The sequence below is a fragment of the Zalophus californianus genome, chromosome 13, assembly GCF_009762305.2.
Source record: "Zalophus californianus isolate mZalCal1 chromosome 13, mZalCal1.pri.v2, whole genome shotgun sequence".
NCBI classification, from domain to species: Eukaryota; Metazoa; Chordata; class Mammalia; order Carnivora; family Otariidae; genus Zalophus; species Zalophus californianus.
This window is the reverse complement of record NC_045607.1, coordinates 4,867,600-4,893,746: the sequence shown is the minus strand read 5'-3', so window position 1 is coordinate 4,893,746 and position 26,147 is coordinate 4,867,600. Positions and strand designations below refer to the sequence as shown.

General features: G+C 51.2%; 1 protein-coding gene across 1 annotated transcript in view; it reads right to left on the bottom strand.

Moving 5' to 3' along the window:
• Window positions 1–26,147, bottom strand: part of RAPGEF1 (Rap guanine nucleotide exchange factor 1) — a 136,353-nt gene that overhangs the window by 32,728 nt on the left and 77,478 nt on the right. The window contains 9 exon segments of the mRNA XM_035723818.1: window positions 1,751–1,906; window positions 4,069–4,268; window positions 9,318–9,824; window positions 10,905–11,088; window positions 11,527–11,650; window positions 12,122–12,274; window positions 12,964–12,988; window positions 12,991–13,051; window positions 24,943–25,099. Of these exon segments, the coding sequence (XP_035579711.1) occupies window positions 1,751–1,906; window positions 4,069–4,268; window positions 9,318–9,824; window positions 10,905–11,088; window positions 11,527–11,650; window positions 12,122–12,274; window positions 12,964–12,988; window positions 12,991–13,051; window positions 24,943–25,099 (1,567 nt within the window).

Below are 26,147 nucleotides of genomic sequence, written 5' to 3'. Positions count from 1 at the left end.
TTCTGCTCACTGACAAGCCCTTTAACCCCAAACTGTTCAAAAGGCACACTGTAGATGCTTTCTTAGGATAACTCACACTTACTTTCTGTTCATAGAGGAGAAAAAACAGTCAAGAGCTGGATTATGTAAAGGCCAAGTTTTGCACGATTTGTGAAAGGAGCTTGCCAGAAGTGCCTGCTGAGGATACAGAGGGTGTCTGTGTGCCAGGGCAGGGCCGGGAGTGGGGAGGGAGGGGTGTTTAGCCTTTCTACGGCAAGCATAGGGTTGCTGAGGGCTCTAAAAAGTTAGGCCCTAGCACCCACAGGAACAGTGCATTCCTCACAGCAGGCAGGACCGTCTTAACCTGGGCCCCGGACGGATGATTCTCAAAGACAGAAACCAGACAAGACCACACAGGGAGCCTGAGCTTGGCTAGGTCTCTGCGAGTCACCTGGTCAACCAGTCACGAGGTCATAGAGGGAAAAGGAAGTCCAGGTAGGTGAAGCCATTTGTCCAAGCTGTCACGTGCAGAATGAGGACGGAGCCGAGCCTAGAACCACGGACTCCGAGACCAAGAGCTGCAATAATCAACTTCCCTACCTGATTTTACTTAATCCTCACAACCACAAAATAAGAGGCAAGCGTAATCTCAAAGGAAAGAAGAGGAGACCAGGAGGGATAAATAAACTCCCTAAAGGCAAAACTGATTTTAAGCAGAACCCAAACATGGCCCCATCCAAGCTCTTCCCCTGCTGCTCAGTCTCATCTTAACAGATTAAAGGAAGAACGGTAGCCCTCTAGGTTCCCGGGCAGATGCAGATTTCAGCAAAAGATAACAGACCAGTACTGTGCCTCCCAAAGTGTCAGTGTCCCCCAAGTTTCAGAAGTAAACTATTTACAAAATTGGCTGCACTCATTCCCTTCCCACGGCCACGTCCCTCAGCAAGGTGATCGGGCAGCAGCCCCCGCAAGAGGCGGAGTCCAGCTCCCTCCTCCTGGAATCCCAGGCTGGCCTCGTGGCTCGATGGAGAGAATGCCAGGAAGTGACAGACAGTGAGCCGGTTCTGAGCCTAGGCCTGAAGATACCCTGCCTGCTCCCATCAGTTCCCCAGGCACCCCGCTGGCTGCTGTGGGAGCAAGCCCGGGCTGGCCTCACGGAGGCTGGGGGGGTCAGCAATAGCACTGCCACAGCAGCCCGCTGTCCCAGCCGAGGTTCCAGAGATGTTGGTGAGGCCAGCCACAATCAGATGGGCCGTCACCCTGCCAACCCATGTCCGAAGCAATGACAAAGGGTTACTGTTGTTTTAAGGCACTGAGTTTTGGAGTGGTTTGCTACACAGCAGAAGTTAGCCGACAAGGCCCTCAGACTTGAACTCTGTCATGTCCTGGTAAAGCCTGCTCTCCCTGGCCTTGCTTCCTATGGGAGGAAGACTTCTTTTTAAATACAGAACACTTACAGGGCTGACCCATGGCCAAATGGGAGACCAGAATAAAAAGGTCAAAACACTTCTGCCAGTTTACTCCCGAGTGGTGATGCCGAGAGCGTGGCCACTAACATTTCCCGGTGCCCACCGCCACCCCACCCACCCCGCCCCTTCACATAGTCCTCGGGCCATGGAGAACCAACCATGCATGCCCCTTCCCGTCTAGGGCAGGGTCTACAAGAGGACAGAGTCAGGGCTGGGCAGCAGCACACAGGTCGGGAGGCACAGGCGACAAATGAAAGCTCGCACTCACGTTTCCAAGCAAAGAGCAGCAGGCAGCGACTCACCGAGGGCACTGGCAAGTTGCCGTGCCGGCTGAGAAAGGGGTTAGAGACGGACACACTGATGCCCTGAGTGGCACTGCCGTCCTCGGGGGTGAAGGCCACTTTAGTTTGCTGGACACAGTAGGAGACAGAGGAGAAGGAAGAAGCAGCATAGGAGGCCTGCTGGACAGAAGGGACGAGAGAGGACAGGGAAGGAGGGAGAAAAGCAGAGAACAGTCAGGCAGGTACACATGAAGGCTCCATAGGCTGCTACCTAATTCTGCTTGGACATTCTGGAGAGGGATGGCTTCTTGGCTCAGCTGAGGAATCACAGACGCCTGCCAGAGTCCACCTGGACAAGAGAGTGCCCTCCTTCACCTCCTTGTGAGGGATTTAAAAAGCGAACTTTCACACAAGTTGTGTCCACTGGAAGTGGCGGCAAGGTGGAAGGAGGCCAAGCGGGCTCGGAGCCCCGCGGGCTTGCACTGACGTAGGGCCTCACGTTCCTCCCCTGGGGAGCAGAGCCTGCACTTATCCATGCTTCTGCAGAGTGTGCTCCTGGAGCCAGGCCGCCTGGGTTTGAACCTGGGCCTCACCATCTGGGACTTGTTTGGCTTCGGGCATTATTTAAAGGTCCCCGCGGCCTAGGTTCTTGATCTGTAAAATGGGGACACCTGTCTAGGACCGTCTGTGCATAAAACACTCAGAACTGTGCCTGCCACACTGTACAGGGGCCAACACAATTATGACTACCATTTTTGCTGGTAAAATGGAGTATAAGCCTTCCTGCTGCGTCTGAGAGAGGGCAGCCACGCAGCAGGCACAGGGCATGTCACGAGCCGTGCCGGGCTTCAGCCAGAGTTGGGCTTGGTCCCCCATCTTCTACTTCCAGCGCTGCGTGGGCTCCAATGAAGTCTCTCTGGCTTCCTCAGCCTCAGTTGACTTAACACGGGGGTGACAGAGGCTGTGGGGAGGATCACGTGAAGCCAAACCAAGCTGCAGGGCTCAGCAGGGTGTCTGCATCGCTCCTGGGCCCCTCGCTACTGCCCGGCTGGCATGCGGAGTGCTCGGTGGGCTCTCTCACACAGGCTCCGAGTCCGAGAGCGCTCCCTAGGGACCTGTGTGAAGCCTGTGGGCTCCATGGTGCAGAGAAGGTGCGCAAGGATGACCGATGGGCACCTGTGGACACTGGCAGGAGGGGCTGAGACTGTTTCAGATCTCAACGAAATCCAGTTCAGCCGCTGAACCAAACATTTTAGGTCAGGGCTCCCTGGGGCAGGCATTTCTATTTCCATGCTAAAGATCCCTTTCTGAAACATTTTCAGAGCCATTTAGATTCATATTGGGGCATATTCAGGGGTTCCTGGGGGCGGGCAGGGTGGGTGAAGAACTGAGGGCCTGAGTCGTGAGACACAGCTAGTCCTGGGCTCTGCCTGGTCAGCCCCTGAGCTTCCCGAATGCAGGAAGGCTCAGGGGCCCCTGGGGCAGGGCGGACACTCGAGGAGTAACCCGGGGTCTTGGCTGTCCAGTTGGCAGCTGCCTCCCAGAAAAGGCAGGCCAGCACCTTCACGTCCTCTCACGAAGGACGGAAGATGGCTGGGCCCCTCTGCAGTGAAAACACTACCAGGCTGGTCAGCCTATGAGCAAAACAGCACATGCAGCTCTGAACAGGTCAAGAATCCCTTTCCGAGGTGCACTCTTCCCGGCGAGATGCTTGGACTCCACCACCCGACCACGGTCCACTTGGTTGGTAGACTGGGAGCCGCAGGAACAGGGTTCAGGTGCGCAGCAGACACACCCGACCTGCCCACCCGCCTGGTCCCACGCAGGACAGCCTGTCTTCTGTGCTGACTTGGGCTTCATTACCTACAGGGACTCCTCACACGGGAGGCTTTTCAGAGGAGGTAGGGTGCCATGCTGGGAACACAGACGGCTCTGTGTAAGGCCATCGTGCTTCAATAGAGCTTGTTTCCACGGGGCCATCGCTGGCCAGGGTGGGGTGTCAGCCACTCTGTGTAGTTGGGCCATTATGTAAATCAAGTTCACAGATGGCAGTACACAGACCAGGCCCTGTGCCTTGATTGAGTCCCTCCTTTCTGGGAGGTCTATATTGGAGCCCAAGAAGAGAGGAAAAATACAAGAGACTGTCAGCAGAGAGAGCAGACATTCTGAGCACAAGCCAGGCCCAGCTGCGTGGGGCTGCTCTGGAAGAGAAAGGCGCCGCCACCCCCAGGGCGGGGAGGTGGGGGAGCCTGTCGGGAGGAAGTGGGAGCACCCATGTGGGAAGCCGCGTGGTCCCTGGCAGCAGAGGGTCGCGGCGGCGGGGCAGGGGTGCGGCTTACCAGCTGCCGCTGCTTGGGGGGCAGGGCGGGGGGCGGCGCCAGGTCCTGCGAGGCCTCGGTGCTGAACGAGTCATTGAAGCCGTACACCTCCATGAGCAGCTTGTTCTTCTGCTGGTAGATGTGCTCGCTCTGCGGCGTCTGGTAGAACATGGACGGCTGTGGTTCTGAGTAGTCCTCCAGCAGCTGCATGTAGGCTAGCACTGTGGGGCAGACGGGGTGGGGGGGGGGCCCGGCGTTACTGGGGGGCAGCTGGGGCTGCGTGACCCACGGCTACCCACCCTGCCACCGAGCGGGCCCCGCCCTGCTCCCCTGGCACGGCCAGGCCCAGGCCCACAGAGGCCCCCGCCGACGCCACACCACGGACGCCACCATGTTGCCCACAGGCCAAAACCTATGGACACATAGCAAGGGTGAGCCCTACGAAGGCTGTGGCTCTGGCCGGCAGGGACACGCCCGTGCAGGCTGGGTGACTAACACATAGCACTCTGGCGGAGAGGTGACAGTGGGGGAGGCCGGGACCTGCGGGAACTCCCTGTACTTTCCGCTCAGTGTTGCCATAAACCTAAAACCACTCTAAAAAATAGTCTCTTTTTAGAAAAAGCATATGGGGGGCGCCCACCCCCCCTCTGCTGAAAAGCCCTGGGGGTTTCCTGGCACCCCGTGGCCGCGGCGGACACTAGGCGCCACTTCCCACGCCTCTGACCCCAGGCTCCGTTCTCTGGAGCACTCAGGGAAGTGCGCACCCGCTGTTCCCCCGAGGCCTGCTGAGCAGGCTCTCCCCTGCCTGTGGCTCGGCAGGAGCCGTCCGCCCGGCAGCCCCTCCTTGTCCCTCCACGGCGTGCTCTTAGCTCTTCCCACAGCAGGAGCCACCTGTGGCACTGTCCCACGTATGTGATTCTACTGAGCACCTATGTGTTGGGCACCAGCTCAGGGGCCAGCAAGCAAGTCTTCTGGCCACGTGAGGCTCACGCCCTCCCAGGAGACAGAAAACAGACCAGGTGTGAATGCTGGGGACAGAGAGTGAAGCGGGCTGGTGGTGGGGGCTTCTCCAGAATATGGATAAGCTACATGACGCCTTCCACACCGAGGCTACGGGCTGGGCAAAGGCTAAGGCCGGGCCAGGGGTCTGGTGAGCAGAGCACAGCCAGCAAGGGGAGGCTGGAAGGAGCGAGGCAATCATCTGGGAGGTCATGAGAGGCTGTGGGAACGGGGCAAGGAGGCCGGCCCGCTGCCATGCCGGGGGGACCCCACGGAGGGCTCCCCTCTGGGCCTGCCTGGAGCTGTTTGTCTCGAGAAAACAACTCTGGGGCCGCCGCGGTTGTTTAGGTGACAGATTGTGGTGTGGGTGGAGGTGGTGAGGTTGATTTGATTCAGGATATATTTTCAAAGCTGATGCAACAGGATTTACTGCTTGTCGCTGGAGAGTTGAAGCTCCCAGGGGACAGGGACCATGTCTGCTGCTGCACCATCAGTGCCTGACACACAGCAGGTGTCCACCGATATTTGCAGAACGAATGAGTGAATGAAACACACATCATCTATCCCGACCAAGTGACTTGCTAAACCAGGCGATGGCCCTGGGTGGGTCTTGTAAAGCACCCACCGGGTAAACAAGAAATAACAGCCACTAAGCTCCATTCTCCCCTTCCAGCTGAGAGGCTACAACCTCGGGGGAGGGACAGACGGCGAGGAAAGACATGCTTGAATTCAAACACGTGCGCCCTCTCCTCCCTCTATCTCTTTCAGAAAGCCTGGCCCTTGCCACCCCCGCCACCTGACGCCACGCTGCTTCCTCTGGGTGGCACTACCTGTAGCTTTGAGGCCGCCCAGTGGCAGGCTCCCTGCCTGAGCCGTGAGCCCTCGCAGCCAACAGGGGCCTCGCCCACCTGGGGAGGCGCAACACCTCAGGCATCCATCCTCACAGGCACCCTTTCCTGAAGCAGGCGTGGAGCCCTCAGCCCCTGCACCTTACTCCCAACTGGGTTAGCAATTGGAGCCCTGACTCCAGAGCCAGGCCCTTCTGACGGCTCCACAGGTTCGGGGCAAGTGACAGCTTGGAGCCGACTGTCCGGCCCTCTGGCACCTTTAGGAAGCTGGGAGGCTGGTGGGAGTAGGCCCTTCTCCAACCCCCGTCTCTCTGCGGGACTGGAACCCACACTGGACACTCCCCACAGCAAAGTCTAGGTCAAGGCTGGCCTGAAATGCAGTCCAAACCTGGGCCGCTTTTTCTTACTAGCTAGCTCCCTCCCAGGTGTGGGAGCAAAGCAACTTAGGTACGTGTACAGCAGAGGTCCGTACAGAGGTACCATCCAGAGTTGGGTGCTGTCCTCCTGGAGCACCTGCTAGATACCAAGCAAAAGTGGCCAGGACAATTTTGCAGGGCTTCATTCTGTATTTTCACATAGCCTCAAAGTTGGGGGCTTAACTGGAGACCCTCAACTGGGGTCAAGGTAGATAAACAATGCCTTTCTCTAGGGCTGTCTTTCTGGTGCCCTCCACCGAAGGAGGGGGTTCAAAGTCATCTCCTTTATTTAAAAGAATCAATAAGAATGTCTTCACCCCAGCAAGCACTGAGCAGGGCTTGGCCATAAAAGGCGGGTAGGTAAAGGCAGTCTTGCCCACGAGGGCTCTGCTGCCAGAAGGCAAGTGCAGCCCACCAACCCCCTCGAGCCCCACGACGCTGTTCTTCCACGCTGCACCACCACCACCACGAGGTTATAGAGGAAGGGGCAAGCCTTTGAAGGGGATCCCAAATGCCTACCAAGTGCTCCCTAAAAAGACTGAGCACACTTTTAGCTTGCCTAAAACAGGAAGCTTCAGTAAGAACTGACCTTCCAGCTGTTGAAGTCCTTGCAGAGACCTGCTCACCAAGCACAGAGACAGTAGTGAGGTTCAGGACCTTCAAGAAATAAGGAAGACCGGGTCCGTTTCAAAGGCAGCCCAGCACAGGAGCTCAGAGAAGGGAGCGGCCAGCATCACCGGGAATCTCGGCAGGCGGCGCTCCAGCAGGCACCCAGGACCGCGGGCAGTGATTAGGAAGCTTGTTGGGCACAAGGGGCTTGGAGGGCTGCCCTCAGCAAGGCGGGCCGACGACCCTCAAGACTCAAGACATCAGCGCAACCCAAAGGAGAAGGACACTCTATGATAGCAGGACTGTGTACATCTGAGCTTTGTCCAGCATTATCCAAATACAAGGGATGATGATTATCTCCCTCCTTTCTCGCAAAGCAACTTTGCAAGTGTTCCACCAGGTCAAAGACTGGAACTCCCCAAGGATCCCCTTGGGGAGTGAAGAGCGGCCTGGAGACTAGGACCAGGCCTCAAGTTCAGGGGTCCTTTCATGGGGCATAAAAAAAAGACTCCCTGCTGCCTGGCGGGGACTACTGAAACCCATACAGTGTCCACAAAAGAGGGCCAGATCCCTTCCTCCTTAGCGCGCTGGGAAAACACAGGCCCGCTCCAAAGCCCAGATCTGCCACCCACTTGCCAGCTGATCCTGGCAAGGCTCAGTTCCTTCGCACTCCGGTTCCTTCTTCTATAAACCGTGCTAATATCACTGCCTGGGGCCAGAATGTAAAGACTAAATATGATGGCGTGTGAAGCTTTAGCCCAGGGCATGCCACACCTTAAGTTCTTAGTCATTTTTCAAGGTTTGCAGACACAAGTGCTACAGACACTGATGGAAAAGATAAAGCCTAAAAGTAGATGTCTGCAAATAGAAAATATTTTTAGCCACTGGAGACTTGAGGCTATTGGAAAGGGACAGCGGATGCCTCCCTTCCTCCTCCTCTCTGCAGCCCCATATAAGGGCCATGGCCCGCCCCTGCTCTAAAAAGCAGAGGTGAGGCCCCCAGCTCCATGGCCAGGCAACACCACACATCTGTTGTGGTTTGCACGGATGCAACCCTACCCTGTGTTCTGGGTTCAGAGAATTCCAAGGAGAGGAAAAGAGAGGAAAGGGTGTGAGCCCAGAGCGGCACACTGCTCAAGTCAAGGTAAGGTGGGTGGAGAGGGAAGGCCAACGCTCCCTAGACACTTGCTGGTGCAGAGGGAGAGGCACAAAGGGAAATGTCCCCGGCGCTGCTGTTGGCAATCCCCTCTAGTAGCGCCCTGCTTCTCACGAGTGAACGACAGATGGGGATGACCTAATCAGCCCTCCAGAACCAGCTCTCCCTCCAGCTGGGGGACGAGACCACCCTAGGCTAGGATGGAGCCTGGGTGACAGCCAGCAAGAAGCTGGGGGACAAGGCCCACCCAGTTGCCCTTGGGGCCACCCTTGCTGCATTTAACCACTCTCCCCTTCTTTGAGGGTGGGCCCCATGCTAGCTGGGGCCAATCAGATGCTCTCATTTGGGAAATTGGAATGGAGAGTCAATTCCTAGTTGGTGGAAGTTCTCTGCTGGATGCTGCAACCGAGGCCAGGGAGCCCTGGGGCTGTGTGGCCCAGGTGACCACACACATACCCAAATAGTGATGGCCAGTCCACCAAAGACAGATGGAGCAGAAGTGCGCTAGTGGACCGGGGGAGGGGGCGCGGCAGAGAAAGCCTGAGATGGGGAGCCGTGAGGGGAGCCAGCAGAAAAACCATCTCTAGCAGGACTCTCTACCTAGGAATCTGATGGCAAAGTGACAGTCCGGAAATACTCCAACTACAAATATCTAAAATTTCAGCACCACCCCTGGACCCTAATAACATCCTGTATTAAAAATATGTGGTCTAAGAAATATCCTCGGCAGCTCCAACCAGGCAAGCTCAGGTTCTAAGTCATTCCATGACAGTTCATGTCTGCAAACAGAAGACGAGGGGTACCAGGGACCTCTCTAAACGGCAACCCTGCACGCTCTCAGGGATCCTCAGAAAACCCCTCTGTGGATGCAGTGAGTTCTAACTGAATTCAAACGTCCATCCCACTTTACCCGGACGTCGCTCTGTAATGCTGTCCTGAAGCTGTGACACTCACTTCTCTTTGTTGCTGGGTGTTCGGGTCAAACACTCGGCCTCTGCAGGGGCCTGGCCTGAGAGCTGAGAGAGGCCGCAAGGACAGGTCGGCTTATCAAGCTCTACAAACCCTCACCAGTACCGACAAAACAAGGCTCCCCGAAGTGTCCACGTACCGCGGGCCCCGCCTTTTATGAAATTACGAGGCCACTGGTGCCACTCCGGCCCAATGCTTAGATGCTCAGATAAAACGCACCCCCATGTTAGATTACAGAACGTGCTTCCTGACAACAGCTCGACAAAAGCTTACTGTGTTTGTTTTTCTTCTCTGGTAGAGGAGGTGGTTTTTCCGGGTCACCCGTTGATTCAGAAACAGCGAAATCACCCACAAATTCGACAGAGGCTGAGGACCCTCCTTGCTGAAAGGGGAGAATAGCAGCAAAGGGCGTGAAGGGGACGGACGGGCCCGAGGCCGGGTTCTGCGGGTCATCCTCGGAGATGTTGTCGTACTGGGAGGGGTGCCGCCCGTAGGACACCCTGCAGCCCGAGCTGTCCGTGGTCTGGGAGGCTGCACTCCTGCGCTTCTTCTCGGGGAGAGCAGGGGGCATGTCCACCTGCTGTCCTGGGGCCGACGGCCCATCTGGCTGGGGACAGCTGCTGGGTGCTGGAGGCAACTGGAAAGGGCAGCCGAGAAACGGGGACCCAGACTCTCCCAAGGACTCCGGCAACGGGCTGAGGTGACAGGCCACTGGCTGAGGTATCTGGTCTGTGTTAGAGAGGTCTTGCTGAAGGAATTCGTAGTCAGGATCATAGTGATCTGCATTCACGACAGGAAAAACATGACCCGTTAGCCACAAGGCCCCGCAGAAAGCAGCGATCCTACCTAATCCCATTCATTCGTGTGTGACACAAACGTGATTCCTGTCTCATCTCTATGCTGTATTTTATATTCCTCATTCTTCTCCCTGCTGGAAAACGCAAACGTAAGTGGGAAAAGGGCTGTTTGCTACCCTGTTCTTTGTATCTTCCTGTATTTTTTGAATTTATTTTTAAAAAAAGAAAAATCCGTGACCACTGTAGAAAATGTGGCCAAAAAAAAATCAAGAAAATAAAAATCATCCACAATCCCATAATTTAACTATAATCTGTTTACATTTTAATGTATTTCCATAAAAGTCTTTTTTTCCCTTAGGATTCTTTTTTTTTTTAAAAACCCAACTGAGAAAAATACTGTGTCAGTGGTCTTGGATTTTGTCCATTGATCAATGTATCGTGACTGATGTTATTCCACCAAGCGGATGTACAGCTCCTCAGGTTTCCTACCACTGAGTCTCCAGTTTTACCACGACTCCCAGTGATGCTGAGATTAACGTCCTTGTACAGAAATCCTGCTATAAATCTCTGATTAAGATAAAGTCTCGAAGTGGAATGTCTAGCTCACGGGACAGGAACAGCTTAATGCTCTTGAGACTTCCTGCCAAGCTGCCTTTCAGACTTCCCTCCGGCCCCCATGGCACGCATCCCGCGCCAACCAGGAGGTCAGCACACGCTGCTTGCTTGCCTTCACCCTCTGTCAGGGGCTCTCTCCTTCATCTACAGCTCCGAGCACAGATGGCTCTTCATGTTGGCAAAGGGAGTCAAACTGCAAACTGACAGATTAACCATAACAATGGCTACCATCTGAGCATCTCCTATGTGGATGCACATGGTTATTTCATTCAAACTTCCGACCTCCTTGAGAGAGGTGGATATTAGTCCCCTCACTCTACAGATGACAAAACAGACTCTGAATGACTTGGCCAGGGCCGTATGACCAGTGACTGGCCTCCGTGTGACCCCAAAGCAGCCACCAAGAAATGATGAGACAGGAGGTGTGACCAAGATGCCTGGTGCTCACCTAGTGTTTCACAGCTTGTGTTCCGGGAGCACTGGCCGCTGTCCCTGTCCAGAGAGGACAGCTGCTCGTCTGACTTGCTGAGCTTGCCTATGCTGCTGCAGGGGGAGAGGCGGGGCGACTCTCCGCCGTACGAGTGGCTGCCTCCTGAGAGTCGCCTTTGTGTGTAACAGTCCACGTCAAAATCCTCGGGTGGAAAAATAAAAACAAGCCCAAGTCACTTCTGAGAAACGGTGGCAGAGCCCAGGGGAGAGGGATCAGTGCATTGACTTAGAGGAGACTGCCAAGCTCAGAAACTGGTTGGAAAGGCCCATCTTTGATGTAAGCAATAAAAAGCCAAGTCTGTGACTTCCGAGAAAGAAGCCTTTCCGAGTGCTGGGACTGTGAAAAGCGAGGGCCCTGGGGCCAGGCTCAGATGTCCTCGGGAGACACTCCTCAGCTCCAGCCTCTCCACCCCTGCCCCCTCCCCCATGTGGGAACTTCCACCAGGTCCTGTAGTCCTGTCCAGAGAAGGAAGGATCCTCTCATTGCCAGGGGCTGAAGACCACTGGGTTTCTTTTAGCTTCACGATTAAAGTTCCCAAACCCAAAGCCTTCCTCTGCCTTGCCAGATGGGGCTACATTACCTGCCTATTAATTCCAACGGGCAAACTGGAGCCACTGGTGGCTCGACTCATGGGGGCAACGACAGCCACTCGGGTCGGGGATGGAGCTGACTGTCTTTTCTTCGGTGGCAATGCTGGTGGAGGGCTGAAACAGATCAAGAAATCCTATCAAACCGAATGACCCAAACAAAAGCTTTTTAAAAAGGTATTAGGGTATAGAATGTGGGATTCTTTCATTATCAGACACTTTACACCTACTTTTCACACTTTCAACTCCTGTCCCACTCCACCGCTGCCAAAATAAAACCTACCAATGCCAAAAAACCAAAAATCAGAAAAATCCTTTCTTTTCCTTCCATCATAAATTGTACTGAGCCTAAAAGGCTCTCCACTGGGAGTTCTTGGAGCGTGTGGCAAGGGAAGTTACTGGGGCCGGGCTCACGTCCTCCACAGATGCCTTTCCCAAGGAAGATCAAGATTGCAAAGCCTTCCAAAGAGCGAGGGGCTGGGTTCGAAGTTCTTACCCTAATGGCACCATCTTCACTTTCGTTCATCTACCATCCTTTCATCAGATTATATCTTAAGTAGAAGAGGGTGCTAGAAAAATAAAAATTACCTGTTATCAACCACCCGAATGCCAGGTAAGGGGGGCTTGGGGGGTGCGACCTCCTCATCTGTAGAGTCTGGGAGAAGCTCGGCTGACTGGGACAGGCCAGTTGTCTTGTTTAGAATCTCCATCTCTCGATCTGTCAGGGGGAGCTCAGACTGGCTGGAGAATGAGAAGAACTTGGGATTACAGAAGGTTACAGAGCACACATAGGTCGTGGGAGGGGCAGAAGGGCACCAGGGCATGGGAATGATGGGGGGCACCAGGCTGAGAAGCAGGAGCCCTGGACACTATGCCTGGAGCTCCACGGCAGGGATGGGGTTTCGAGTCTGATTGATCACCAACACACAGCAGGAGCCTGGCCAAGTCCCCCTGACTGCATCTCAGTTTTCCTTGTCTATAAGAGGAAACTTCAGACTACATGATCTAAAGGCTCTCTAAATGCTCCAAATTTATGTTTTATATTTTGTCTAAGGACTTGCAGTAGAACTTGTTGCAAGGCCTTAGAACTGTCCACATTGCCCTCACTTTACTTTCTTGATAAAGCTCAAAGTTCTCCAGCCAAATCCCCCAAACCCAACCCTTCAAAGTTCTTTCTAATGATGAAAGGAAGTTGCTCTGGAGAAGCACAGGTGTGGGTCACGTGAACGCTCACATGGTATCCCGAGAGTCACACTGACTGTTAACCTTGAGATCAGGCAACACTTCAAAACGTGGGTGAGCTATACACACTTTAAAGTAATACAGGTACTCGCCCAGAGGTCACTGAGAAAGGAATGCAGGCCTTAAACAGCCTCCCTGCTTGGCTTCCATTCTCTCTCCAATGACTGGAGGGTTTAGTCAGAACTCACCCATCGGGTTTGCAGGCTGGGGAACTGGTTTCACTGGGCTGGTTGGAGACGGATGCCCCTGCTTCTCGATGGTTAGTCTGACCAGCTCCTAGACCCCACACAAGAGAGAAGTCAGAGGTGCTAAGAAAGCTCCTCGCTGCTTGGTTTTCACCACAAGGTAGGTCACTTGTTTCTCTCCCACCACCTCATCTCTTTTGTGCCTACACATTTTCCGCACACGAGAAATGCAAGTATTATTTGACTTAGATGAGCTGCACGACTTCTCAAAATGTCCCCTACCCTCCAAAGATACCTTCATAGCATGTTGAGAAGTTTCAAATGCATAATGGCACTTCCTCTTAGAAGGGGAAATGACGAACCCCACAGTCTCAAAATGACTAAGTTCAATATACAAATTAAATTCCCGTGGAACCGATTCCCAGTTTGGGGGCAGGGGGGGAGAACTCCTCTTTAGTTCCTAAAAACCACTGCGTTCTATAATGTGCAGGACGCTGCCTATGCTAACGAGCAAACCTCTGGCGTGGGGAAGGTGGTTTCCCAGTGAGCGGGCGCTGGGCGTGGCGGCAGCTGGTATATGACTGGCTGGCATCTTTGTCAACAGACAGAAAGTTAACGGCATATCACTCAGCAGAGACGTGACTTATGAAAATATTTTTTTTATATAGCAAAAAAGAAAAAAGATTAGGACCTACTCTTCCCCCCCCAATTAGAATGTATTTCCCCCCAGTTTGATGGGTTCTGATGATCACAAATCCCTGTGTACGCACCACTCAAAAAATACTGAACATTTCCGTCGCTCTCTGGTCCATCTGCCCACCCCAGTATTGTTTCACTTTTATTTCTTAGATGACTTTTGCCTAGAACTCGATATAAATGGGACCACTACAGTATGCACTCTTCTGCACCCATCGTTCTCTGAATAGCGTTATGGACATCTACTTCCCATGCCACAAAATCCAACCACTGACTGTGGACAGCCCCACGGCTTTTTTTTTTTTTTTTTTAAAGATTTTTAATTTATTTTTTAACAGAGAGAGAGACAGCGAGAGAGGGAACACAAGCAGGGAGCGTGGGGGAGGGAGAAGCAGGCTTCCCGCCGAGCAGGGAGCCCGATGTGGGACTCGATCCCAGGACCCTGGGATCATGACCTGAGCCAAAGGCAGACGCTTAACGACTGAGCCACCCAGGTGCCCAGCCCCACGGCTTTTGTCTGCTCAAGAGTTGAGCCACACCAGCACAGCTGCTTTTACAACTTTGCATCTCCTACAAACGGAACCAGCCCCGTTACCAGTCCCTCTCACTTCCCCCAGCCTCCACAGCCCTACTCTCTGTCACCATTCTGTTCATCTTCTTTTGCTCAGTATGACAATCCATGTTTTTGTGTGCACCAGTAGTTTGCTCCTTTTCATTGCTGAGCTGTATTCCAACACATGGACAAACCTCCATTTCTTTATCCCTTCTCTTATCCGTTGATGGGCATCTGGATAGGACCTACTTGTGCAGGGGAGGAGGGTGGTTTCAGCTGCCAGCAAGACTATTTCTAAAGTTACAGAGGAGGCAGCAATGGGCATAAATGAGCAACAGCAACATGTCCCCTAAATCAGAATGCAAAGCCTCTCCAAAGTCAAAATGCCACACACGGAATCACAACGTAGAGAGTATCAACGGAGTTATCCCTAGAGCAAGGATTCTTTCAGAAACACGAAAACTAGAAAAAGGATGAACACACCAAAACTAATACCAAAGAGGAAACTCACAAATGTACACACCAGTGTTCAGTAATCAGAGACTCTCCAGCTTCGATGGTGATAAGACAGAACCTTCCAGACACGGTGGGTGGGAGTAATGCTTTGAACAGCCTTTTTGGATGATCTGTCAGTATGTGTCCAAGTTAAATATCTGTCTTTTTACAATAATTTAGTCCAGGGAAAAGGTCATAGAGGTATGCGAAAAATAAGCTACAAAGGATGGTCATCACGGCATTATATGTAATAGATAAAATTAGACTACTCAATACTCCATAATTGAACAGTTAATACCATGAACTGATTATGCAAATTATGACAGAACCAAACAACAGACCATTACATTGCCAATAAAAAACAAACTAATGAGAATATATGATAGCATGGAAAGACAACATAATACAATGTGAGTCAGAAAAATAGCCCCAGGTGGTACACGGCGTGTGTGCGTGTGTGTGTGCGTGCGTGCGTGCGTGTGTGTGTGAGTGTGTGTGTGTGTGTGTAGTATGTTCTGGAAATAAAATGGAACCAAGAATACATGCCTAGAAAAAAAGTATGGCTATAAAACACCCCTTATTTTCTTGTGAGTGTTTTTTTTTTTTTTAAAGATTTTTATTTGACAGAGACACAGCGAGAGAGGAAACACAAGCAGGGGGAGTGGGAGAGGGAGAAGGCGGCTTCCCGTGGAGCAGGGAGCCCGACGCGGGGCTCGATCCCAGGACCCTGGGATCATGACCTGAGCCGAAGGCAGACGCTTAACGACTGAGCCACCCAGGCGCCCCTCTTGTGAATGTTCTACAGTGAACACGTATTACTTCTGAAATGCTAATTAAAAAAGAAAATCAACCAAAGGCATACACAGTAAGCCGAATCAGCGCCACCCTCCCCACCCTGTGACAGCTGATGCCTTTCTTGGAGAAACAGAGAGAAGTAAGATCTCTAAGGGTCAAGTACTAGAAGAAGAAAGGAGAATGTTCATATGTTCCTGTTACCACAATTTAGAAGTTAAATGGGATCTCATGGAAAGTTAAAGACTAGCTACCTAGCTGGTGATTACGGATACGCTAAGACAGAAAGACGGGAGACAAAGTGCTGAGCAGAGACAGCAGGCAGTGGGAGGGTGGGAGAGGCAGCTTGTCAGCAGGCTGCACGGAAGAGCATTACAGAAGCAGAGGGGTCAGAGGGCCAGACCAGAGTGTCCTGGAAGGCGCGCATCCATGCTCCCTCTTCTCTACAAGCAGGGCCAAAGAACAGAGAGAAGTCTGCATACTTGCATCTGCTGACGTACGAAAAAAATTCCACTAATTCTTCACTGATTCACGAGCCAATTATAATAGAATGTCATCTTTCTGGAGAGGCCAGCTGTGTGAACTCAACTAGTGAGCGATGGCCCAAGAGTCACAGAATGACGGGCACATATGTGCAGGCGTGCGCCCGAATTCCCGACGACGACACGATCACAGTAACCCTCTCGCACTGGCATGCTGGCCTTGGCCTGCAGACAGTGTAAAAGGGGCAGGCAGCTTCCTACCCCCACCGGCCTTCCAGGCCAAACAGTGAGATGGAAGAGAACCCTAAGAAGGTGCACATACCTGGCTCTTGTGCCAACGACCCTAATCTCATTCAAAGCTGACCATCCGTAACTTGGCAGGGGCCCAGCTCCTCCTGCTAACAGGCACGTCAGACTCTGCAGTCCTCGTGAGGCACAGGTTTTGAAAGGACTGGGCAAGGCGGCACCTGTGTCCACGCCGGCAACCGTAAGCCAGACAGCTGCCAGGTCACTGAAAAGCAGTTTCAAAAGCCAAACGGTATTTGGAAAGGTATCTTTCTAAGTGCATCATACTTATTTCGGTGCTCATTTTATTCACACTGAAAATGATCACAGGGATGTTTCCATCTTAAATGACCTTCATCAAGTCAAAGTATGAGCTGTGGTGCTCAAGTAAGAGAAGAACCGTCCCATCTGCTCCCGGCTTCTCCTTGGCACTAAGACAGAGCTCCTGTCTGGCAGGGAAGACACGGGTGGCACGAGAAAGGGCTCCTTACGAGATGTGCCCTCGGGCACTCACATCGTAAGACTCACTGCCATGCTGCCCCCGCCACAAGGACACCACACCATGGCCGACGTCCTCCAGGTTCCCACATGCTGTAACCGAAGTGCGCACCATCCTACAACTGAGGGCCTGCCGCGCCGGCCCCCACCTCATCCCGTCTCCTCGCTGTCTATCCTCCGTCACTCTCTGGCCCTGCGAGAATTCTGGGTTCGGGCCATGACATGGCCCCTCTACCGATGAGCTTGCTCGAAGACAAGTCCTTCACTAAGTACACTGAATGTGGCCACCAGGGGGGGACTTCCCTGTACTGAAGCAGCAGAATGAAATCACAGGGCTGTCCAGCTTTTATGGTGACAGAAAGGGACCTTCCCACCCACATCCAAAGTGTGAGGGGCGTGAGGCAGCAAGAGAGCAGAGGAAGTGTCCTCCTCCTCCCGCAGTTGGGAACAGGCAGTGCTCCACAGGCAAGGTGGCGAGTGACTCCTGAAGTCAGCTCTCGGGGTTTCGGTCCAGCCACGAAGCCCTGGCTGGCATGCCTCCAACGGTCTAAGGACAAGGCAGCCAGAGGGACCTCAAATTCAGTGTGGGAGGAAAAAAAATAAGACACAGGTTTGATGAGGGGCACCTGAGTGGCTCAGATGGCTAAGCGTCTGCCTTCGGCTCAGGTCATGATCCCAGGGTCCTGGGATTGAGCCCTGCATCAGGCTCCCTGCTTGGCGGGGAGCCTGCCTCTCCCTCTACTGTTCCCCCTGCTTGTGCTCTCTTTCTCTCTCTCTGTCAAATAAATAAAATAAAATCTTCAAAAAAAAAAAAAAAAAAAAGGACAGGTTTGAAGAGGTTAAGTGAAAACCCCAGCAGTCCTGAATGTGAGCTGGAAGGACTAGTAAAAACTCCAGATGTGTTTTGTCTTAGAGAAACTGTGTGACCAAGCAGTAGCGATGAGAATGTTGGCCCTCAGTGGGGTCTCTAAACACCATTTCCCAGCAAAGGGAACCAGGGCTCCTTTAAGGAATGGCTGATTCCAGTTCCATGGTAAGAAACGGACAAGATGCCTTATAACTCAGTAATAAAAAGACAACCCAATTAAAAACTGGGCAAAGGATTCGAACAGACATTTCTCCAAGAAGCACACGAAGAGACTCGACATCATTAGCCCTCAGGGAAGTGCAGACCCAAACCACCGTTGAGACCCCACTTCATGCCCCTGGAGGTGGCTGCACTGAAGAGGCACGTGGAGCTGCGAGGAGGTGGAGGAGCTAGAGCAGCTGGAAAGCCGCAGACGCTGCTGGTGGGGATGTCAGGTGACGCAGCTGCTTAGAAAACACAAGCTTGAACGCAGAGGTACGGTAGGGGCCTGGCACCTGCGCTCCTAGGTGCACAACCACAGAGAGGAAGATACACGCCCACGTGCAGCTGTGTGCGGGAGAAGTGCTCAGTGTTCACAGCAGCATTACTCCTATTTTGCCAAAAGGTGGAAACTACTCAGACATCCAGATGTCCACAAATAAACAATACGTGGTATATCCACACAATGGAATATTATTTGGCAATAAAAAGAATACATGCTCTAACATGGGTGAAGTCTGAAACCATGACACGGACAGGAGTTGGTCATGAGAGGCCATAGGGGATACGATTCCATTTAGATGAAATGTCCAAAACCGGTGAATCTGTAAGACGGGAAGTACACCGGTGGCCGGTGGATGGAAAGAAACGGAGGAGACAGCAAGTGGGGGACACACAGGTATGAGGTTACCTGAGGTGATGAGAACGTTCTAAAATTGACCGTGGTGATGGCCGTACAACCTGTGAATACACTAAGAAAAAAAAATCACTATATTATACATTGTGAGCAAGCAAATTCTATGGTGTGGGAATTAGATCTCAATAAAGCTGTTTCCCAGCACCGCGTCCAAGGAAAATAAGTATCAGAGGGGCCTGGAATATCTTTTCACACCAAAAGGTAAGAGAACTATTGAAGACCTCTAGGGTCATGTCACAGGGAACTCAGGAAACAGCCTAAAGATGTCTTCAGTGGCCCAAGATGGGGCCTGGGCCCCAGGAAGAGTGACAGCCGCAGCGGACGGGAACATGGCCGGCCCAGTCACAGCCATGGGCACAAAATCATATCTGAAAAAGCTCACTTCACTGGTCACGTTAAAGGATGTTAGGAAACACTATTTCGATAACTGGTAAATAAGGGATGGAATTAAGCACTGATCCTGCCTTTTTCTCCAAGAATTAGAACTCAGGATAACCACAAATTGACATGGGAAGTCTGCCATTTAAGGGTATCCCAGCTGAGTAATGATGAAAGAATGGCACAAAGAATTAGAATGCCATCATTTTGCAACCCCTAATCAATTAATGGATCTAGGCAATAATCATCAGTGGCTACTAACATCAAAAAGGGAAAGATGCCTCTTGATGGAGGTGCAGGGCGGCACCTAGGGAGGATTCAAAATACGAAAACCCGAACCTGATACAGCCTCTAGTTTACAGGAAATTCAAGGGACAGAGGAACATACTGAACAACACAGTACAGATGTCATCAGCACAATCCAGAATGTGGGAGACTTTCAGCAGCAGTAACCAACCCCTTCTAAGAAAACAAATAAGTTGCAAGGACAAAAACACAGAGAAAAGGGATCTTTAGACACAACTGATGAACTAGTAAGTGTATGAGCTTTAATTTTTTTAAATTTTATTTATTTATTGGAGAGAGAGAGAGCGAGAGAGAGCGAGAGAGAGAGAGAGAGAGAGAGAGAGAGATGGGAGAGCAGAGAGGGAGAGGAAGGAGCAGACTCCCCACTGAGCAGAGAGCCTGACTTGGGACTCTATCCCACGACCCTGAGATCATGACCCAAGCCAAAGGCAGACGCTTAACTGCCTGAGCCACCCAGGCACCCCTTTATTATGTAGAAAACTACACACTGCGTGCAGGCCAGGTCCAGGCCAGGGCTTGCTTTCTGGAAGGCCCTCAAGGTAAGAATGCTTTGTTAAGGGAGCACCAGGGTGGCTCCGCTGGTTAAGGGTCTGGCTCTTGATTCCGGTTCAGGTCACGATCTCAGGATCCTGGATCAAGCCCCCCGGCCCCCCCTTCAGGCTCCATGCTCGGCAGGCAGGGAGTCTGCTGCTGGCCTCCTCCCTCTGCCTCTCACCCCACTCATTCTCTCTCTCTCTCTCAAATAAATAAAATCTTTTAAAAATTAAAATAATCAAACAAACAACTAAGAATATGCAACAGAGACCAATATGCAGCAGAAATCACCTGTAGCCTGAGAGGCTTCAAATATTTACTACCTGGCCCCTCACAGAAAAAGCTTGCCTTGTCCTAGCGCTATGCACTAAGGCATTTACAGATGAAAGGACAGACGTCTGGGGTTTGCTTCCCATGACGCAGGGGAGGGGGCAGACGTACAGAAGAACACTGGCTGTGAGCAGACAACTGTGGAAGCTCTCTGACGGGGCTTCACTGTACTGTTTTTTTCTTTGAAAATGTTTTAAGTTTTTCATCAAAAAAGGTAAAATAGGCTGAATGAGGAATAAAAGAGATGGCTTATTTGAGATGTCAGTGTGCCAGAGACAGCTAGTTGCCCCATGCTACCTGTTCTTCCTTATTAGAATTTCAGCTGGGCATGCGACCAAATTCTGGTCAATAAAATGTGAGTTCTGTGAGGCCTTTGAGGAAGCATCCTTAAATGGAGAAGGCACACCCTCTTACTCTCTCTTCTTCCTCGTGGCTGGAATGTAGTCATGATGGATGGAGACTGAGCAGTCATTCTGGACCATGAGGTGGAATCCATGTGCTAAGGATGGCAGGAAAGCAAGAGGGGAGAAGACCACATCCCTGACCACTGTATGAAAATGTCATTAGCCTCAGACTGCCTATCTATGAACTTCTCGTACATGAAGGAGAAATAAAGTAGAAATAAAGTTTTATCTTTTAAAAACCAGTATTATTTTGGATTTTCTTATAGTCAAACCTAATCCTAACTGATACAGTCAGAAAAATATTTCTTTCAAAATATTCTCGTTGTAAGTGAAAACTGATAAAGGGAAACCTCACTAAAGTGGAGCTGGGAGGCCAGAAAGGGGACCCACACCACTGCCATCAATCCCAGGAAGAACCATCACTTAGAGACCCTAGCAGAGGCCCCCGCCACAGGAGGGAATCATGACTACAGACCCAACAGGGAAGGATGGACACTCCTTCTCCGACAAGAAATCCACGCCCCCAGCAACTCAGCCAGTGAGGAACCACCCTCGCCCTGAACTCCTGCTTTTCTCCAGTGGACTTTGGTTTAGGACAGCCCCTCCCAACCTCTTCTTCCTTCTCCATAAAACCACGCTCCTCTCCTTTCTTTGTTGGACTTGCCTGTGGTTTTGCTGTAGCTTGCATATCCCAAATTGCAAGTCTCTGCTATTCCCAAATAAACCCATTTTGCTGGTAAAATAACTGGCTGTTTTATTTTTTAGGTTAACGTATACGAAGGGAGTCTGGCATGGTACACAAGCCCAATTTTGGGTGGTAATGGTTAAATGACAGAACTGCAGGTATTCCACATTTTCCCCCAAGGCTGTCTGCATGAGAAGGTTTAAGAAATAAAAGTGTGAGTGTAAATGGTGTGTGTGGTGGTGGTGGTGGGGGCGGGGAGGAAGCTGGAGGTCAGGGGAAGAGGCTCTAGGTCTGAGAACCAACATCCCTGGAAGGTCTGCAAAGAGGGCAAAGCGGAGCCCAGGGAGGTGGGTAAGAGACTGTGCAACCGAGGTAAGAAGAGAGACTGACATTTAGACGGCAAAGGTGGGGACAGCTGGGGCGCTGGGTGCAAAAGGACAACCCGGGTTACTCGCTGGAGCCTGAGGACCTGGCTCCCAACAGCCAGGCGCTCGGGGAAGTTAGGGCCTTCACATTCCTTCCTTGGGGAGTCACCATCCTCTCTGAACTTCAGGGCCCGTGAGTAGAGCACCTGCCTGGGCCAGATCAGATAGTAACAGGTCTGTCTTGACATGAGATAACTGGAGAAGAGCCACCACCACTGTCAAGAATTGCTAAATGTGAGCCATCCTGGGTATGAACGTTTCTATGGTTAATAGTACTTACTCACAGTTTACTGGGCACCTCGCACTTACCAGGTACTTTATATATATTATCTTACTTAATCTTTCTTCAGTTCTTCAGAGTAAATATTGTAAAACCTACTTGAAACTCACAGAAGTAACTTGCCCAAGGCTACAGAGCTAACAAGTGACATTTATGCAGGCCTTTAAATAATAAATGGTACTAAACAAAGTAATCCTGTTTTAAAACACTTCAACCTTTCAAAAAAAAGAATTCCATTTACCAACTGAATGAGTTACTTGAAAGACGGTGACTCAGTTTAAAGGAACGTGCCAACATTTCTCCTACAAGTGGGATGACGACATCCTCACAAATCTGTTTTACTTCTGCAGGGCCCTGTCCTTCCCAGCCAACTGAGGCTCGCACAGCACCAGGACACAGGCTTATAAGGGGTGCTCAGCCTGATGGGGACACCGGGAGAGCAGCTGGAGGCCAGCCGGTGTGGAGGCAGGCTCACGGTTGGCCCCTCACGTGGGAGGCGGCTGAGGGTGACGGGGGGGAGCACAGGGCCTGGCGTCCAGCAGGCCTGGGTGCAAGGCGCGACCTTACCCCTGACAACTGTCTGCCCGAGCCTGTCCCCACACCTGTGCAGGGGCAATTGCGCCCACCTTCAGAGCTGTTATGAGCATGAGGAGGGAAAAAGTGTCAGCTATTGTTACTATGAGGCCCCAACAGCCCAGTGTCTGGACTGATTCCAACTACTAAAAGCTTCCAAGAATAGGCCAACTCCTGCACACCCCTCTGGCTTTGGCCTGTCTCTCAGGGAAGAGTCTCAGACCACCCTGAAAAAGGAAGGTCACCCAAACAGCCAAGGAAGGCCACGTGCCATTTTTGTTTTACAACCCTCGTCCCAGTTATAATTACAGATTACAAACTCTGTTGTCCTTTTCCCTCTTTCAATTATAAGCGGCATCGGGTCCGGGACGGTACCAGTTTTAATGCCATCACACCATCTGGCACACAGGTGCATCTCCATAAATGCTTCCTGAGTAAATGAGATGGAACTGAATTCACAGAGCTCATCACCTAGAGAGTCTTCGTTCTGGGTCAAGTATTTTAAAAACAACTGAGAAAAAATTGTTTCCAGACATGTATGGGTTCGTAATCTGTCAGTTTCTCTCTCTCCCCCTCTCTCTCACTGGTCAATTTGAAAACTCAGAGACATGTTTCTTTCAGACATGTCTTTCAATGGACACCATGGTGCTTTAATGATTCCATAATGGAAACTGGCTTGGGAACGTGAGAAAGCTCTACACACAGAAACTCCATCTCGTCTGTTTTGGGCATTCTAACTTGTTTCGAACATCTCATTACAATCTGGCAGAAGGAAACCTGAACAATGTCACCTGCAGAATAACAATTTTCAATAACAACATTTCCAGAAGCCTGGACAGGAAGAGCTAGGGGGGATGAGCCAGAACTCTACACACTCTGCTGATGAAGTGTGGACCCAGGTCACGTCTCATTCGGCCCTGCCGACCTCGAAGAGCTGCAGGGAAGATCGAATGGGATAATGCGTATGACTGTACTCCAAAATCCAGAAAGTGACAAAGGTCTGGCATGACAGCCACTCTGGGCTATATATATGCTTAAGTCTCACTGGCGAAAACAGAGGATATAGGACCGAATAAATTTTGGGGAATGAAGAGAACCTGGAGCCATCAGAGGAGACTTGGTGCCACCCAGCCACGCCTCCCTCTAAATGAACTCCACGAGGCCTGAGCAGACACGGCAGCTACTGACCTGGCGCAGGAGGCAGGGAGCCACCAAGACTTCCCCAATTGACACAATTCATTCTGGAGCAATTCATAACGTTAAGCAATGCTTTCTTAGCCTTCCCCCTGTAAGTTTTTACCACGTAGGGGGTCCTTAGTCTACTCTCCAGAACTTCCGGGGGATGGCAATCCAAGGAGACAGCTTTTAGGAATCTGACAGCATGGCTGAGTGGAGAAGGAATTTTTTACGTACCTCAGCTACAGTTTTGGACTGAAGGGGGTAGAAAGGAGGATGACACAGCTGTTTTGTTTTTTTTTAATTCCCCCAAGCCAAGAGATTACTTTCTAAAGCATATACCTAGCACCACAAAATTAGTAAAAAACAGCAGCTAAAGTCTGAGTGCTTAGTATGTGCCTGGCTTTGTTCTACAAGCTTTGTATGTAGAAACTAATACTTCCCACAACCCTAGGATATATGGCACTATTATTATACCCATTTTATAGATGAGTTAATTAAGGTACAGAGCCTTTGATTGAGCAAACTGCTCAAGTTCACAGACTAGTAAGTAGTGAACTTGGGATTCAAACCCAGCCAGGTCCCCGACTAGCCCTCTTTCCACTACATAATATGGCCTCACAAAATAGCAGGGTCTCTACTTCCCCACTGCTCACAGCCCTAATCCTGACCCAAAGGCCCTCACCCACTTCCATTGCTTATATTGCTTATATTCTGCCTTGCTCCTCACCCACTAGGACTTATTGTCTCTAAATCAGAGTCTGTCCCACGGACCCCAATTCCAGACCCTCTATGGCCTTCGCCTCCTACCTTAACTATGACTCACAATTTCCCGTCACGTTGTTTCCGACTTCCCTGGCTAGTAAAGTCACAGACTGTGTCAAGGATTTCCAATCCAGACGGCTTCATTTCTTACTCATTTCAATCCCCCTTCTCTACCAAGAATCCCAGAAGTTCTTATAACATGAAAAGGTAGAGACTGACTTGCTGAGAATTTTGCTAAGTCAGTGCACATTCCTCTGCATTTTGTCTAGCCGGCAAGCATGCACAGCCCGGGCTGTAATATAAAGACTCACTGAAGATTTAATACGTGCTCCATAAAGGCTGATTGCTTCTGGCAGCTTTTCCAGCTATGGAGATGAGCACTCCAAAGGCTTCTACTGCCGTGAGAGCCATTTGTACCAGAGAGAAATAAATGGCTATGGGACAGAGCAGCGCACCCACACCAGAGATGCTGGAAGACATTCATTCTAATGTGTCCAGTTCGCGAACAAGGTTTTGTGTAACAGACGCCCAGCAGGGAGGCTGCCTGGCGCCTGCATCCTACCTTCACTCCGTCCAACACAGCCTTGATGACCCCCTTCACGGTTGTCACTGTCTCTTTATCTTCTGAGTTCACACCTTCTAGCATCACTTGGTCAGACCAACGGATGAGGTTGGCGAGACTTTGGTACACTCGGCTATAGCAGGAGGAGAGGGCTGAGCTAGGGGGAAGAGAAGAGTTTGTAAAGAAAGTTAAAACATCTAAAGCATGACCATCACCTGAAGCAACTGTTTAGTACAGAACCAGTTTCTCGGTGATGAGGGCATGTTCCTCAATCTTTCTGTAAGAGCCACACCCCCTTTCTGATAACACATCCCCCCACCCCCCCGAACCTACGCCCTTACATCCCACAAACACTGTACAGAGCTTTATATTCTAGTCTTGTTCTAAAATTTTTTTTCATTTCCCAAATAGAACATATAAAAATTCCATCATGATAGTTTTTATACTCCTTCAAACTTCACACCCCCTGCAAGATTCTGGCCTCTGTCAAGGAATGCCCCATCTTCCGCTCCTCCTTGCTGCTAATCATTGGTCAAAGCACCGTACACTTCTTGTTTTCGATCAGACTAACATGGTAAATGTGTCACAAGGAGCCAACAGGTTTGCAGAATTTTAGCAGGCAGGATCCTTTCGCGAAACAGCCTCTAAACACGAGCTCTGACAGATCTATAACTCACTAGAAGTCCTTCTAACACGGGCTCGGCTTCATCATCCTCTGCACTAACTTCATGGAGCAGTGCACTAATGAAGAGCATTTCAAGATGACAGCTGAGAGGAAAGGAGGCCTGTGGCGGGGGAGACGTCGACTGCACACCATGATGCCCACACGCGCAGAGTTGCAAGGCCTGGAGACTTCTGGATGCCTCAGTGACTGGGGAAGGGAGGCCCAAATGTAGACTTTTTAGATCCCCTACACATTTTTAAGTAACTAGAGATAATTTTCTCTAGGAATTATGGAAAGGATTATTTTTCCATTTTAAATATTATGGATTATAAGAGAAGAAGAGCAAAATTATGGAAAATTTTCGGGATGTCCCTTCCTCCACTCAAAAAAAAGGGGGGGGAGAAAAAGAATGAGGTAGACATTTAGGAGCCAAAGACAGAATTCTGAGAAAAAGATATAATATTGTAAAATATGATTAAAACAGGTTCTAAAAGGGCGCCTGGGTGGCTCAGTCAGTTAAGCGTCTGCCTTCGGCTCAGGT